Source organism: Oryctolagus cuniculus, chromosome 2 (assembly GCF_051225735.1).
Source record: "Oryctolagus cuniculus isolate XC-2025 breed Fujian yellow rabbit chromosome 2, ASM5122573v1, whole genome shotgun sequence".
NCBI lineage: Eukaryota > Metazoa > Chordata > Mammalia > Lagomorpha > Leporidae > Oryctolagus > Oryctolagus cuniculus.
Window position 1 is genome coordinate 19,858,639 of NC_142868.1, and position 16,544 is coordinate 19,875,182.

The following is a 16,544-nucleotide window of genomic DNA, read 5'->3' on the forward strand; positions in this document are numbered from 1 at the left end:
GTAGAATCAGATTTCCTAATTAATTCTCAACAAATTGTACTAAAATTGAAATTTCTCACCCAGGAATATTTAACTGCACTTATGACCTTTTCAATTTTCACAATCTAAAGGAAACTGATGTGCTAGATATTTTAAATAAGCTAATTAGGCTTTAATGTCACATATCACTAATGCAATTATGTGGAAGATTTGCTTCATTGTGTCTAATAAGAACAAACACCTTTACAGTATCAACATGGATATTTAAGAACTAGGCTAACCCAAAATCTTAAAGGAGCGTCAAAATTTCCCCCATCACAGAAATGCATTTGCATTCAAATCAAAGTTCAAAGGGAAGAAGACATAACAAAGAAAGCGATGGTGAACCACAGCAGTCCTGGGAGTGGATGAGGCACAGCGGCCAGATGTTCTCTGCTCTAAAACATAATTCATTTAAACCCAGAAATTAAACAGATATTAGGCAGTCTGTACAATGAACCAACAAATTAAACATTAGTCTCATTAAATAACCTTTTACTGGAAAACAAGAATTATATAAGAGGATAGGGATTTTTGGTTTAAGTTATTCAATATTTTTATTATATTAAGGTGGAATTATTTTTCTTAGAATAATTTTTAAATCGAAGTACACCTTTGCTTCTATGTCAGAGTACAAAGCTCTTGGGTACATAAGAACAAAGATTGTTTTCACCTATTTGATGCATACCAGTTTTCTTAATATAAGGTTATTTGTCTACAAAACTGTGATACAGAAAATTACTTTTAAGGACTCAGTGTTAATAGAGCCCTTTGAGATCTCAATCTCATAAAAAATGAAAGTAGGATATTATTAATTAAAATATAAATATATATAAAACAAAGAAACAAATATTTTTAGAAACTGCTTTCAAATGCTGTATCTAGATTAGAATGCCCCCTGCTGGCATGCAAATACAAAATTAAGGTCCATTATCAAATTAAAAGGATTTGAACTTAAAAATAAGACCAAAATTTCTAATACTCAGAATACCTGCAATTATCCTAACTTTATTACATCATGACTGGAAAATAAACAGAAGTCACTTAATATACAGATTTCAGATATTAAGAAAGTGAAGAAAGCATGCATTTACTCTATTTTTTTTTTTATTTGACAGACAGACAGTGAGAGACAGAGACAGAAAGGTCTTCCTGGCCGGCGCCGCGGCTCACTAGGCTAATCCTCCGCGCCTAGCGGCGCCGGCACACCGGGTTCTGTCCCGGTTGCCCCTCTTCCAGGCCAGCCCTCTGCTGTGGCCAGGGAGTGCAGTGGAGGATGGCCCAGGTGCTTGGGCCCTGCACCCCATGGGAGACCAGGAAAAGCACCTGGCTCCTGGCTCCTGCCATCGGATCAGCGCGGTGCACTGGCCGCAGCGCGCCGGCCGCGGCGGCCATTGGAGGGTGAACCAACGGCAAAGGAAGACCTTTCTCTCTGTCTCTCTCTCTCTCTCACTGTCCACTCTGCCTGTCAAAAAAAAAAAAAAAAAAAAAAAGAAAGGTCTTCCTTCCATTGGTTCACCCCCCATATAGCTGCCACAGCCAGAGCTATGCCGATCCGAAGTCAGGAGCCAGTTGCTTGCTCCCAGTCTCCCATGCGGGTGCAGGGGCCCAAGCACTTTTACCATCCTCCACTGCCCTCCGGGGCCACAGCAGAGAGCTGGACTGGAAGAGGAATAACCAGGACTAGAACCCAGCGCTCATATGGGATGCGAACACCGCAGGTGGAGGATTAACCAAGTGAGCCACGGCACTGGCCCTGCATTTACTCTTGATCTTCCAGTATTTTAAGATGGCAATCACAAGTTTACCTGGGAGTGGACCACTCAATTTGCTAAGCATGTATGGAGCTAAAACAAAATGACACTGGCATGAGACATAAAGGCTTCCTCTGAACTGTTGAGAAAAAAATCCCATACTGTTTCCTTTTTATATAAACAAGGCTCTAGAGTCTTAAAATTCTATAGAAAAAAAAATCTACCTGAAGCTTAAAGTTCCAAAGAGTTAACCCTATCAGCATAGAATGCCATTCATCAGAATATAAACAGAAAAAGAAATTGTGAACTTTCCAAGCATCCATCAGCTATCTACTTAGTCATCAGCAATACTGAGAATTAAAACAGAAGTTCAGGAATTTCTAAATTGAGGAAAGATTTTTCAGCTACAAAAGTAAATTATCCAAGTACATTAATAAATTACTTATCAACTCATTACATGTTGAAAACAGGTTACTGAGCAAAACTAAAGAACAAGTTGCTTAAAAAATGGTTTCAGTATCAAATTTCAAATATTTAAATAATTGATATTTCACTTACAATCATTTTCATATCTTACTGAGTAGCGTACCTTTCCTAAGGACTTCTAATAAGCAATAATTTTAATCACAAATCCAGATCTTATACATTAACATAACACTCTAGAATTAAAATCTTCCATAACCTTTCACCAAATTTTTAAAAATTTAATAATTTTCACTTTTATTTGAAAGGCAGGAAAACAAAGAGATAGGCAGAGATCTCCCATCTGCTGGTTTACTCCCCAAATGGCTGCAAGGAACATTAGGACTGTGTTAGGCATAAGCCTGAAACTCAATCTGGGCCTCCCCTGTGAGTGGCAGGGGCCCACGAACTTGAATCATCATTTCCTGCCTCCAGGGGTGTGTGTGAGCAGAGAGCTCCATCAGAAGCAGAGGAGCTAGACTGCAACCAGGCAGTCAATCTGGGATGCAAGGGTCCCAAGTGGCAACTGAACCCCTGTGCCAAATGTCTTTTTTCCCTTTTAATCTAGGCTCACCCTCCCAAATGGTAACAGATGATTACAGAAGCACTACTGTTTTTTGCACAAGTGATCAAAATGGTAAATATGACTGCAAAAATCCATTTTAAAATTTCATGGATGTTATTCACATTTATGAATTAATGATTTCTCAGAATCTGCCATTTAATGAATCAAGTGACAATAACAAAGCTTCACAGAAAAGATGAGCAGTGTTTTACAAACTAGTATAGTTAGGTCAGTTCTAAACAAAAATCAAATACACAAAATACACATTAGGTGCTCTACCTACTACTTTCTCCCCTAAAGAGCTTCAGATTCAAGACTAGGCACATAAACAAACTTAAAACCTAACAGTATATATGTTCACAGTTTATAACTACTTCATTTCACGAAAAACATCACTTCAGGGGCCAGTATTGTGGCACAGGGAGTAAAGCTACTGCCTGTACCACTGGCATCCCACATAGGCATCTGTTCAAGAACCAGCTACTCCAATTCTCATCCAGCTCCCTGCTAACGTGTCTAGAAAAGCAGTGGAGAAAGACAGCCCAAGTCCTTGGGACCCTAATCCACATGGGAGACCCAGAAGAAGTTCCAGGTTCCTGGCTTCAGATTGGCCAAGCTCAGGCCACTGCAGCAGATAAAAACCCCTTTCGCTGTCTCTCCCTGACTCATTTGGTAATTCTGCCTTTCCAATAAATAAATAATTTTTTTTAAAAAAGCTGAAAGCCACAGGGGCATTTACTGCCTTCCTTCCCACAACAAGATTCAGTTACCAAAATCTAAACTGTATTAAGTTGGCTTAGAGAAAAAAAAAAAAAAAAGCCTTTAAAGGTCCTCATCATGAAGCCAATGCAGTATTTCTGATAGAATTATCATATGCTTGTTTATCAAAGTATAAAGACTATTAAATACAGTCATTTATGAAAAGAAAACACTGTGCACTTTAAAGTGAGAAACCAGAGAGAGCAGACACAGGAGGACAAAAAGATACCTCAACTGTCCCAATACAAATAAGGAAAAAACTAAAGTCCATGCATAATTTATTCAATAGATTTCCCACATATTAGGAAACTATTCTACCAAAACAAACTAATACTTAATCCATTGGCCATATGTGAAAAAAATTCCTTCAGGAGAATATTAGTCATTGTGCTCACAGCCATTCAGCATTTGGCACAGCAGTTAAGATGCCATTTGGGACACACACATCTCATAACAGAGTACAGGGAATCGTGTTCCCAATCTTTTTGTTTGTTTCCATTTATTTGAAAGGCAGAGTTAAATAGAGAGAAGAGACAGAGATCTTCCATCCACTGGTTCACTCCCCAAATGGTCACAATGACCGGGGCTAGACCAGGCTGAAGCCAGGCATCAGGCACTTCCTCTGGGTCTCCCAAGGGGATGTAGGGGTTCAAGGACTTGAGCCATTCTCTGTGGTCTTCCCAGGTACCATCAGCAGGGAGCTGGATCAGAAAAGGAACACCTAGGATCAGAACTGACTCCCATATGGGATGCCAGCGTTGCAGGCCATGGCTTTAACCCACTGTGTCAAAACACCTCCAACCCTTGCTTTTTGATTCCTGCTAATATGCACAAGGCAGCAGGTGATGGCTCATGTATTTAGGTTCCTACCACCCATATGGGAGACCTGAATGGAGTTCCAGGGTCCTGTTTTTGACCTGGCTCAGCCTCAGCTGTTTCAGCATTTGGAGTGAACCAGTATAGGTAATATCACTTTCCATCTCTCTGTATTTCAAATAACAAAACCACTTGACTAGTGAGTCACACAAAAATAAACTAAGAGGTGGGTTTGGTTGTGATTAAATTAATATTCTGTTTTAAATGAAGGCTGAGAGTTTGGTCCCTCGTCATACTAACCCCCATTTCATCACCCAGAATCCCTGGGGGTTTGGAATGGCTGCTCTGGTGAAAAGCACGTACACAGTCTATTTCCAGTACTGCAGAGTTCTGCTGGACAACAGTACTCTAGAAGTGAATCACTCAAATCCCGAGGAGCATCAGCATTATCTGGACACCTATAGAAATAAGCTCACCATGACCAACAAAATCAGATTCCGCAAATCTTCTAGGTGGTCTCCATGAATACTAGCTTCAGAAGTATATTCTGGGAGCCAGCACTGTGGCATAGCGGATAAAGTTGCCACCTGCAGTGCCAACATCCCATATAAGCGCCAGTTGGAGTCCCAGCTGCTACACTTCCAATCCAGCTCTCTGCTATGGCATAGGAAGGCAGCAGAAGATGGCCCAAGGACTGCACCCGTATGGGAGACCTGGAGGAAGCTCCTGGCTCCAAACATTGGAACAGCCCAGCTCCGGCCTTTGAGGCCATCTGGGGAGTGAACCAGCAGATAGAAGCTCGCTCTTGCTACCCACTCTATCTCTGCCACTGCCTCTCTGTAACACTGCCTTTCAAACAAAGAAATAGTTAAAAGAAAAAATTATATTCTGGAAAATTCACAAGGCCCATGAGATCAAAAGAAAAAAAGCTCATAACAATCTCTATGAAATGGTTTCCTAAAATGTTGTTTTATCCAAATAGCTTTTCTTGCATTTAGCCTTTGAAGAATTTAATAGCATACCTATAAATGCCCTGCTGTAAATAGAAATAGTAGGCAGGCACCGCGGCTCACTAGGCTAATCCTCCGCCTAGCGGCGCCGGCACACCGGGTTCTAGTCCCGGTCGGGGCGCCGGATTCTGTCCCAGTTGCCCCTCTTCTAGGCCAGCTCTCTGCTGTGGCCCGGGAGTGCAGTGGAGGATGGCCCAGGTACTTGGGCCCTGCACCCCATGGGAGACCAGGAAAAGCACCTGGCTCCTGCCATCGGATCAGCACGGTGCGCTGGCCGCAGTGCGCCGGCCGCAGTGGCCATTGGGGGGTGAACCAACGGCAAAGGAAGACCTTTCTCTCTGTCTCTCTCTCTCACTGTCCACTCTGCCTGTTAAAAAAAAAAATAGAAATAGTACACTTGTGGGGCAAACACTGTAGTCTAGTGGGTGAAGCAGCCATCAGCATCCCATATCAGACTGCCAGTTCAAAACCCTGCTGCTGTTTCCTATCCAGCTCTCCATCAATGTGCCTGGGAAAACAATGAAGATGGCTTAAGTACCTGGCACCCTGCCATCCTTGTGGAAGACCAGGATGGAGTTCCTGAAATCTGGCTTCCACCTGGCCTAGCCCAGCCCTTAATGCCATCTGGGGAGTAAACCAGCAGATGGAAGATATCTCTGTCACTCTACCTCTCAAATGAAAAAATTCTGAAAAAAGAAAAGCTACTAAACATGAAAATCTGTTGTCTAAAAATGAAGTTCTAACTAGGAAACTTCACTGATCCCTTCAATCCTCAGCACATGCAAAAGAACGAACAAAAAGAAGACAAACATTTTGAGGGTGGATGGACACCTAACTTCACTCATAACCAAAACAACCAATTTTGAATTGAAGAAATGCATGATTTTACAGGAGCTGGGATTCCAATTCATGCATCAGCAAAATAACACAACCCAGGCTGCATCAAAATTGATACAACTGCTAAATCCTGAAATTCTAAAAGCACTTAACACTCTTGCTATAATTAACACAATCAGTCGCCAAAGAAAAAAAAATTTCCCAGAGTACATAAATAAAAGGGTCATGTTTTATATGTTAGTACAATCAGGTTGAAGAAAAACTTCAAACAACGGGATAAGAAAAATATAGTTAAATATCTAAATCAAGGCCGCTGCTTGATAGAAATGTGTCAAAGGCTATTAACGAAGGAAACAATGACAATACCTCTTGACCAGTTAAGAAAAGCAGAAGATCTCCCTCCTCCTCTTCACACATATGAATCTGGATCACTGTTCGGATTGCTGCTTCAAGATAATCTCTCTCCGGTTCTGGAGTATAGAAGATCTCAACAGGATGTGTACGCCCAGGAATAGTTAAGAGTGGACAGTTATCGAAGTAAATCTGGAATTTTCCTGCATCCAGAGTAGCACTCATAACTATCACCTGAAAGAAAACAGTAAACTACTTGAAATTGTCTTCAAGGGTTCTTACATGGTCTCAAAAAACAGAATAGTAAAGGTAAAAATATTTTCATTGTTATCTATTATAAAGCTTAAAAATTTCAAATACACTGTGATTTAAATATCAAATGCAGAAAAGCCTGAACTACAGCAAGTTATGTTATTTATTACAAATTATTTAAAAATTTTAAGTAAAACATTAAACATGTAAATTTACATGAACCAACACTTTCAAAACCAAAACTTGGGGACCCGCACCATGGTGGCACAGTAGGTTAATCTCCACCTACAGCACCAGCATCCCATATGGGCGCCGGTTCTAGTCCCCAGATGCTCCTCTTCCAATCCAGCTCTCTGCTTTCGCCTGGGAAAGCAGCAGAAGATGGGCCAAGTCCTTGGGCCCCCCGTACCCACGTAGGAGACCGGAAAAAAGCACCTGGCTCCTGGCTTCAGATCAGCTCAACTATGGCCGTTGTGGCCATTTGGAGAGTGAACCAATGGAAGGAAACCTTTCTGCTTCTCCCTCTCACTGTCTGTAACTCTGCCTCTCAAATAAATAAATAAAATTTTAAAAACAAAACTAGCTGGTGCCGCGGCTCAACAGGCTAATCCTCAGCCTAGCGGCACCGGCACACCGGGTTCTAGTCCCGGTCGGGGCGCCGGATTCTGTCCTGGTTGCCCCTCTTCCAGGCCACCTCTCTGCTGTGGCCCGGGAGTGCAGTGGAGGATGGCCCTGCACCCCATGGGAGACCAGGAGAAGCACCTGGCTCCTGCCTTCGGGTCAGCGCAGTGTGCCGGCCGCGGCGGCCATTGGAGGGTGAACCAACGGCAAAGGAAGACCTATCTCTCTGTCCACTCTGTCAAAAAAAACCACTTATGAAATTATATGTCAAAGGACTGATAAGATAATGTCAGAAAATATTCAGTCAGCTTTAAACCCTTAACACGGCAACCCTGGCCAAGATCTAAGCGGTATAGGAGAGAGAAAAAAAAAAGGAAGACACAAGTGTAAACAAATGTCCTTCTGGTGAGTGCTTGTCCTGGTAGTTGTTCCAGCGTTATCAGTGATTTTGAGGGCTGAGATGACAGGAATCTGAGCAACAAAGACACTGCTTAAAGAAATGAGCCCTCTTGTACGTAATGAAGGGATGAAAGACAAGGTGAGCAACAGTTACAAAAATATGCTAAAAGGGGCCAGGACGGTGGCATGGTGGGTAAAGCCACTGCCTATGGCTCCAGCATCTCATATGGGCACTGGGTCAAACCCCAGATACTCCACTTCTGATCCAGCTCCCTGCTAATGTGCCTGGGAATCCAGAATTAGATTGCCCAAGTGTTTGGGCCCCTGTACTCATGTGGGAGACCTGGAAGATCCTGGCTTCAGATCAGCCCATTCCAGCCCTTACAGCCATCTGTGGTGCAAAGCAGCAGATGGAAGCACTCTCTTTCTCTCTGAAACTCTCTTTCAAATAAATAAATTAATTAATATGCCAAAAGAAAGGATCAGAAACTAGTAAGATATGCCATAAAAATATATTACTGGGGCCGGTATGTGCTCTAAGTTACTGCCTGCAACACTGACATCCCACTTGAGTGCTAGTTATGTTCCTAGCTGTTCCACTTCTGATCCCACTCCCTGCAAATGCTCCTGGGGAAGCAGTGGAAGACGGTCGCAGTATTTGCGTCCTGTTAACCCATGCAGGAGACCTGGATGGAGTTTCAGGATCCTGCTTCGGCCTTGGCCCAGTCCCAGGGTTGTGGCTATTTGGAGAGTTAACCAACAGATGGACAACTCATCAGTCTATCACTCTTCATCCCCACTCTGGAGAAATAAATTCTAAAATAAAGACCTAGCAAAGTTAGCAGATTAGAAACAAAGATAGATACTTTTGGTGGCTTCTTTTACAGGTAGTTTTTTTTTAATGGCTGATTAGTGATTAACCATGAAGTAAGTGTTTCCCATTTCATACACATACACAAAGAACTAAATGAGCAAAAGAAATTATTTCACCTTTAAATCTGATCTCTGTCTTACAACTTCCTTTAGAACACCCATGAGAATATCTGTAGCCAGTGTCCTTTCATGAGCCTCATCAAGAATTATTACACCATAACGTTCCAGGAGGGGATCATTCATAGCTTCACGAAGTAACATTCCATCAGTCATATACCTGTATTATAAAGAACATGTTCATTTATGTTAATTTTAAAAGCATGCCATAAAAATGAAATGCAACAATAGGTAAATCAAATAAATTGTTTCATAATCAATTGTAAAATTAAGCTTAAAAAGACATTTTATAACGGTATGCATCTAACAAGTCAGACTTCATCATATCTTGTGAAATTTGAGTTTAGCATGAAAATGTATTAAGAAAACCCAATGTTTCTGATCATGTGGCTCCACAGAAATACTGAAGCAAAATTACTCATTTAAATAAATGAAATTCTTAGAACTTTTTAGCAAATCCGTTTTCAACCTGCAAAACAAAACCCACAAACTCCTTTAAGCTGCTTCATAGCATCACACCACTGAAATGTTAACAGATACAAATACATACTTTGTTTAAAAGCACTAACAATTTCTTAAAAGCTAACAATGAACTCCTGGTTCAAAAGAATCGACAGAATGTGAGCCTACCTTGCCCCCCATGAAAATATCCTAAGGAAGCACTGATTAAATTCCTGACTAAGGGAAAGGTAGCATCAACACTATAGAAATACTGCCACATAACAGGAAGATAAACAGCAAAGGACATCAGACTGATGCATAAATCAAAAACAGATGAAAACCAGTCTTAAAAACCACCATAGAGAAGGCAGCTAATATGGAATTAGGCCACATGCAAGATTCAGGTAAAAATGAAACAATCAGACCAAGGGTAGTTTATGTGGGTAAGTCACCTCGCCTGTGCACTCCACTTTGGCTTGCTGCCATCACTAATACAAAACAACTCCCCTTAGTCTGGCACCAAAACACAACACAGCATGCCTTAAAATGCTGAGTCTCAACTCAGTTAAACAGAAAGTCTTAGTTTTATTTAGATTTAAAACTGGCACAAAAATATCTGAAATCATCATTTATGATTTCACCACTTTGGCTCTTTTTCATGATTGGGCTAACCTAATCTTTCATAGAACTGATTTTTTTAGGCTAATCTCATCTGTTGGAGCTGAAAGTTCAACAAATTCACCGTATACAACAGTGAATCCTCTTTATTTCATCTAAAATTAATCCTAAATTTAGTAAGACTTTTGGCAAACAAGTCCATCTTTACTCCACTAATATACTATTTCTTCTTCTTTGGTATTATTTTAAAAATAAACTACCACATTTCTAGAGTAGACAAGAGTATTAATTGCAACATTAGTTCATGTAAGAGCAGGAATGAAAAACACTGCCCATTAAACTACGATGCAATAGTTAACAATAGTGCAGCACATTGCATGAATCATCACCACCATAGGCTGGATGTTTCAAAGCAAGAGCTTTGTCTCTTCTATATAACTCTGCCTTTCATATAAATAAACACATCATTAAAAAAAAAAAACTAGCAATAACCTATAGTCTTTTTTTTTTTTTTTATCTGACAGAGTTAGACAGTGAGAGAGACTGAGAGAAAGGTCTTCCTTCCATTGATAACCCCCCAAATGGCTACTACGGCCGGCCTGGTGCAAATCCGAAGCCAGGTGCTTCTTCCTGGTCTCCCATGTGGGTGCAGGGCCCAAGCACTTGGGCCATCCTCCACTGCCTTCCTGGGCCACAGCAGAGAGCTGGACTGGAAGAGGGGCAACCAGGACTAGAACTCGGCGCCCATATGGGATGCCGGCACTGCAGGCAGAGGATTAGCCAACTGAGCCATGGTGCCCACCCCTACATACAGTCTTAATATTTCAAACATTTTTTTCTGGCTTTCATTTTAGAAAAACATTCTTCCTTTTCTGTGATCTTTATTCCTTACTTGTGATTTTACTATGAACTGTACACTTGGGATGTTTCAAAAAAATTCACAACTATAAGTAACTATTACAGGAGATTACTGTGCTTTTCAAATGTGAATTGGTTATGTCAATTGGGAATCAGCTGTAGTAATTTGCATGTGTCTATTTCAAAAAAATATTTAAAGTATGTTGGGTTTTTGGTTTTTTAAATTAAACAGTCAGTTAGAAAACTGAACAGTGTTTTTACCACACACACACACACTGTTAAACTGTCTTTGGTTAACTTAATTTAGACTAGAGCTTCTTACATTTTAATGAACACCAAAATCACCAGAAAACTTGTTAGAGCAGATTGTTATCAGCACCTTGAAGCTTTCTGATTAAGCAGATTTGGGATGACACCCAAATTTTATATTTGGAATCAGTTCCCAGATGATGCTATTGACTTTTTAAGTAAATCTTGACCCCCAAACTGTCAGAAAACACTGTAAATAGGCAGGTTACTCAGTAAAATGAGAGTTGGGCTACCCTGAAACATTTTTGTTTACTAATGCATTATCCGGACTTCAAAGTTATAAAATATCAGTTTTATTATTGTGATTCTTTATTGTCCTGACTCACTCCTTACTTAACCCGGGTCAGTGTTTCATTAGTAAATCTTTTTTTTTTTTTTTTTTTTGATAGAGTGGACAGTGAGAGAGAGAGACAGAGAGAAAGGTCTTCCTTTTGCCGTTGGTTCACCCTCCAATGGCCGCCGATGCAGCCGGCGCACCGCGCTGATCCGATGGCAGGAGCCGGGATCCAGGTGCTTTTCCTGGTCTCCCATGGGGTGCAGGGCCCAAGCACCTGGGCCATCCTCCACTGCACTCCCTGGCCATAGCAGAGAGCTGGCCTGGAAGAGGGGCAACCGGGACAGAATCCGGCGCCCCGACCGGGACTAGAACCCGGTATGCCGGCGCCGCAAGGTGGAGGATTAGCCTATTGAGCCACGGCGCCGGCTCTCATTAGTAAATCTTAAGGAAATGTGTTATGGTTGCTATAGGACCACAAGCACCTGGTTCTGCCTTTCCTGTGTTCTCTATCGGGTGACTTCCTTCCTTCCTTCCTTCCACATCTGCAGTATAGCAGAGCCATCAGGCATCTTTTTCTTTAGTGGCTTGGAATTAACAACAGAAACTTTCCTTCACAATTCTAGAGGCTGGAATTTCAGTCAGTGGATAGACAGGGTGAATTCCTCCTGGAGGCTCTGATAGAGAAGGTCCATTCATGATTCTCAGTTTATTAGGGTGGCTGTGACAGTGCTTGTCATTCCTTTGTTTGCAGCATTGTAGCTCCTGTCTCTGCCTCCAGGTTCCCATGGCTTTTCTTTTCTCTCTCATTTGTGTCTAAATTCCCTCGCCTTTTTTTTGCAAGGACAGCGAACTATTGGATTTAAGACTTACCTTAAATCTAGAATTCCTTCATGTGAAATTTAATTTTATCTCCAAGATTCTTAAAATAAGGTCACATTCATAGATACCATGAATACTTGAACTTGATCTAGCCGAACATACTAACTTCAAATAAGTATGCGAATTGCTGAGATTACGCAGACCAAGCTTACTTGCTAATTAAGAGGTCTTAAAAAATAGTGCACAAGGATTCCATGTTGAAACAAATAGTTACCGAGTATACAGAAAAGACTGGGAAATGGAATAGTAAGGTGTAACTATCACAACAATACTGTTGTTTAACAGTGACCCATCTGTTTGGGAGGGTGGCGTCAAAGGAAGCAAGAGCTCTGTTGAAGTTAACAAGGAGATTACTGTTTACTCCTGAGATAATGCAAATAGGGTTACTTGTTTCATGTCACTAATACATCTGAGGACAGGAGATACTGTGTATGTAGGGAATCAATTCCCCATAATTATGTGTTAGGGTATTTGGTGCAAGGGTAAGGGAAGTAGTAAGAGAAAACTCCTTGAATCCCTATCCTGAACCTAAGAACCATTCCCACAAATTCCAGATTGATCAAAGATGTTTAAAACATAAAAGGTTACATTGATTTAATTATTTAAAACCATCTGGGGCAGGACATGACAATAAATCTAGATGTCATGAAAAGGTAATTAAATATCTAGTCAAAAGTCAAATTTCTGTATCACATGATGTGTCATAAAGTCAAGAAACAAGTAAAAACTGGAGTTCATGCTGATTTTAAGAGCTTCTACAGGGGCCAGCACTGTGGTATAGTGGGTAAAGACACCACCTGCAGCACCAGCATCCCATATGGGCACTAGTTCAAGTCCTGGGTGCTCAACTTCCAATCCAGCTCCCTGTTAATGTGCCTGGGAAAGCAGCAGAGGATGGCCCAACTCCTTGGGGCCCCTCACCCATGTCTCCTGGTTTTGATCGGCCCAACTCCAGCTGCTGCAGCCATTTGGGGAATGAACCAGAGGATGGAAGGTCTCTCTCTGTCTCTCTCTGTAACTCTTTCAAATAAATAAAATAAACCTTTAAAAAAAAGAGCTTCTATAAATTATAAGAAAAAGAACAGCCAATCAATAGAATGATGGGACAAAGAATATGAAAAGCTATCAAATTTTGTCAATTTTTTAAAGACATTCATTTGAAAAAGCCAGAGAGAAAGAAATCTTCCACCCACTGGTTCACTCTCCAGATGGCTGCAATGGCCAACACTGGGCCAGGTAGAAGCCAGAAACCAGAAACTTCTTACAGGTCTCCCACATGGGTAGCACAGGCCAAAACACTTGAGCCATTCTCTGCTGCCTCTCCAAGGCCATCAGCAGGAAGCTGGATCATCAGTGGAGCAGCCAGGAGACAAAATGGTGCCCATATGGGATGCCAGCATTGCAGGTGGCAGCTCTACTCACTACACCACAAAGTTGGGCACAAAGCCAGCTACAAATTTTGTCAATTCTACAGAAGTGCACATTTTGTCAAATTTAATCTCTTGAAACTGAGACACATTTTAAAATAGTGCTTTACTACCTGTCAACCAGGTAGCAATCCTTTCAGAAGCACGAGAGAAATGATAATCTGATGCAAAAAAAATCTCACAAATGACTGCTAAAAAAACGAAGGTGTTGTGCTCGCTTCGGCAGCACATATACTAAAATTGGAACGAAATATAGATTAACATGGCCCCTGCACAAGGATGTCATGCAAATTCATGAAGCATTCCATAAAAAAAAAAGTGTTTAGTTTCATACAAAAAGAATGCAAATTAAAACCATAAAGACCTGGCCGGCACACTGGCTCACTTGGCTAATCCTCCGCCTGCAGTGCAGGCACCCCGGGTTCTAGTCCCGGTCTGGGCGCCGGATTCTGTCCCGGTTACTCCTCTTCCAGTCCTGCTCCCTGATGTGGCCTGGGAAGACAGTGGAGGATGGCCCAAGTGCTTCAGCCCTGCACCCGCATGGGAGACCAGGAGAAGCACCTGGCTCCTGGCTTCGGATCTGCACCAGGCCGGTCGTAGCAGCCATTTGGGGGGTGAACCAACAGAAAAAGGAAGACCTTTCTCTCTGTCTCTCTCTCACTGTCTAACTCTGCCTGTCGGGAAAAAAAAAGTTAATAGATAGTGTGTAGTATGAAAAAACTGCATAGATTTCAATTTTTTTCCTATATATACGTACCCAAGTTGTATACATCAGAAAAAGATTAGTCACACACACAAAAACATGAAGAGGTTTGAATTTCTAGGATTACAAAAAACTCTATTCAATTTTTAAAAAAAGAATACCTGGGTGTTTCTGTGTTTAAACTTTTTAATTCTGCTTAACAACCAGACTCTTAGTAGCAAATTGGAACTCCAAAGGGCCCCTATTCAACAAAATGGTTCTGGCCAAATGGCAAGAATAAAAAGTAATGTATGGATTCTATGTTAAGGTATACTTTAAATTTTTTAAATTAGATTAATACAATCAAGTCGACTCACTCACATCTGAATGCCTCTACTAAATAAAGCCAAGCTGCATTAATCTGCCTTATATAAACAACCTTTGTGTTATTTAACTTCTTTAAGTTATAAGGGATAAATACTTCTGAAACTCTCTATAGTTTACAATATATTTATCAATTTACTTAATTATGTGAAGTTATGTAAAGACAACTCCCAGTGACCCTGAACCATGCAAGCAAGCAGTTTACAAAATCAAAGACATTTTGTTCCCAATATTAACACTTCCTGATGAGGAACCTATGTATAATACCCCAAGCCCGCCTCCCTACCCTGGGCCACCCATTGCAGTCCTTCCAATATCAGGTTTACACTACTTTTATAAAATCTCAAGTCATATCCATAGCCAACAGAATACACTACTTAGATACAGCAAATTGTTTAATCAATATGTTAAAAGATAACCTAAATCTAGCGAGAAATAAATATGTTTCTAGTCTTAAAGGTTTGAAACAGTTTCTGTGACTGTTTTTCATATTCAACATATAGGACAAACAGAACCTACAGTGAAAGGTAGTTCAGAGTTTCACAAGTAGACCATATGTTCCTTCTGATGTCATATTTGTGAAGCTAGATTTTTTGGTACTTGCTGTGATAAAAAGCCAAGTGGGCAAAAAATCCATGTACAATGGGAAGTAAGTATGGCAGCCTTCAATCTGACCACAAGCTTTGAGGGACTACAGTGCTCAACAAGCACAGGCACTGACTTAACAAGAAATAAAGATTGTCTCAATGCTATGTGTAGTTTTTTTTCCTTTAAAAAGGGATAAATACTTACTAAGTTCCAAGGACTCAACTACTTAATAAATGAAATCCTGAGTTATTTCTTACAGCCTGGTGTACCATGAGAAAAATTCATGAGATGTTAAGTATACTGTGAATTAAGAACCTGCACTTCAGTCTTACTGAAAACCTAGCTCATCTACCAAGAAACAATTCTATGTTATTGGCCACTTCGAGTCAATCTTTCTAAGTCTCTCCATCCTTTCAACTCAATCCTATTCAACCTTTCCATAATTCCTCCTGTGAAACTTATACATTTAAACTACCTTACCAACATCAGAATTCACCTCCTAGTCAAGGCAGCGAAGAGCCAGGGGTACTAACAGGGTACTAACATTCCTTTCTATACTTAATATTTTCCTTTCATTGATAAAGGAATAATAAAGATTTATACAAATCAAATTTATCAATTTGGTATATTCTTTGCAACAACATTAATATGAGCAACACTAATTTACTATAACCACGACAAACAGTATAACAGGAGTATATAGCATGGTATACATAAGAATAAATTATTAGATGTAAATGACCACATAAAAATAAACATTTTGAATCCTCTGAAATCTCCAATGTCTTAATTTGCCAATATAAGGGAGACAAAAAGAAAAAATATCAAACCCTACTTGTACTAGGTACAGATTCACACCAGAAATGCTCAAGACCATTTAATCATACAGCTTTGTTTATGGCAAATAGCTAAAATGCATTTTGTGTGTTTCACAGTTAGATAGAAATGCCTCAGAAATTAACAATGTAAAAAAGCATTTGTTTCAAAATATGCTGAGGCAGATATTGTTGTGCAACAGGTTAAACTGCCACTTTTAACACCCACATCCCATATTAGAGCACTGGTTCAAGTCTTGGCTATCCCGTTTCCTGGTAATGTGCCTGGGAAGAAGCAACAGATGTTAGCTCAAGTACTTGAGTCCCTGCCACTTGCACACTCCCATGATCTGATGGAGTTCCAACCCCTGCTGTTGCAGACATTTGAGGCATGAACTGGATGCAAGCACAGCATGTGTACGGGTTCACTCT

At 40.7% G+C, this 16,544-nt stretch overlaps 1 protein-coding gene and 1 non-coding gene across 4 annotated transcripts in view; one reads left to right on the plus strand and one right to left on the minus strand.

Moving 5' to 3' along the window:
* The window catches only part of DHX15 (DEAH-box helicase 15), a 56,289-nt gene that overhangs the window by 20,354 nt on the left and 19,391 nt on the right, over positions 1-16,544 (minus strand). For all 3 annotated transcript variants that reach the window (XR_016229824.1, XR_016229825.1, XM_002709378.6), the window contains exons 4-5: positions 8,835-8,994; positions 6,588-6,806 (exon numbers count right to left, since the gene is read on the minus strand). Coding sequence is in view for 1 of the 3 variants with exons in the window: in XM_002709378.6 (XP_002709424.1) it covers positions 6,588-6,806; positions 8,835-8,994 (379 nt within the window). In the remaining 2 variants the exon portion in view is untranslated. The remainder of the gene's footprint in view (positions 1-6,587; positions 6,807-8,834; positions 8,995-16,544) is intronic.
* On the plus strand, positions 13,854-13,957 carry LOC127490415 (U6 spliceosomal RNA). The gene has a single exon (XR_007918373.1). It is a non-coding gene; the product is annotated as a U6 spliceosomal RNA (small nuclear RNA).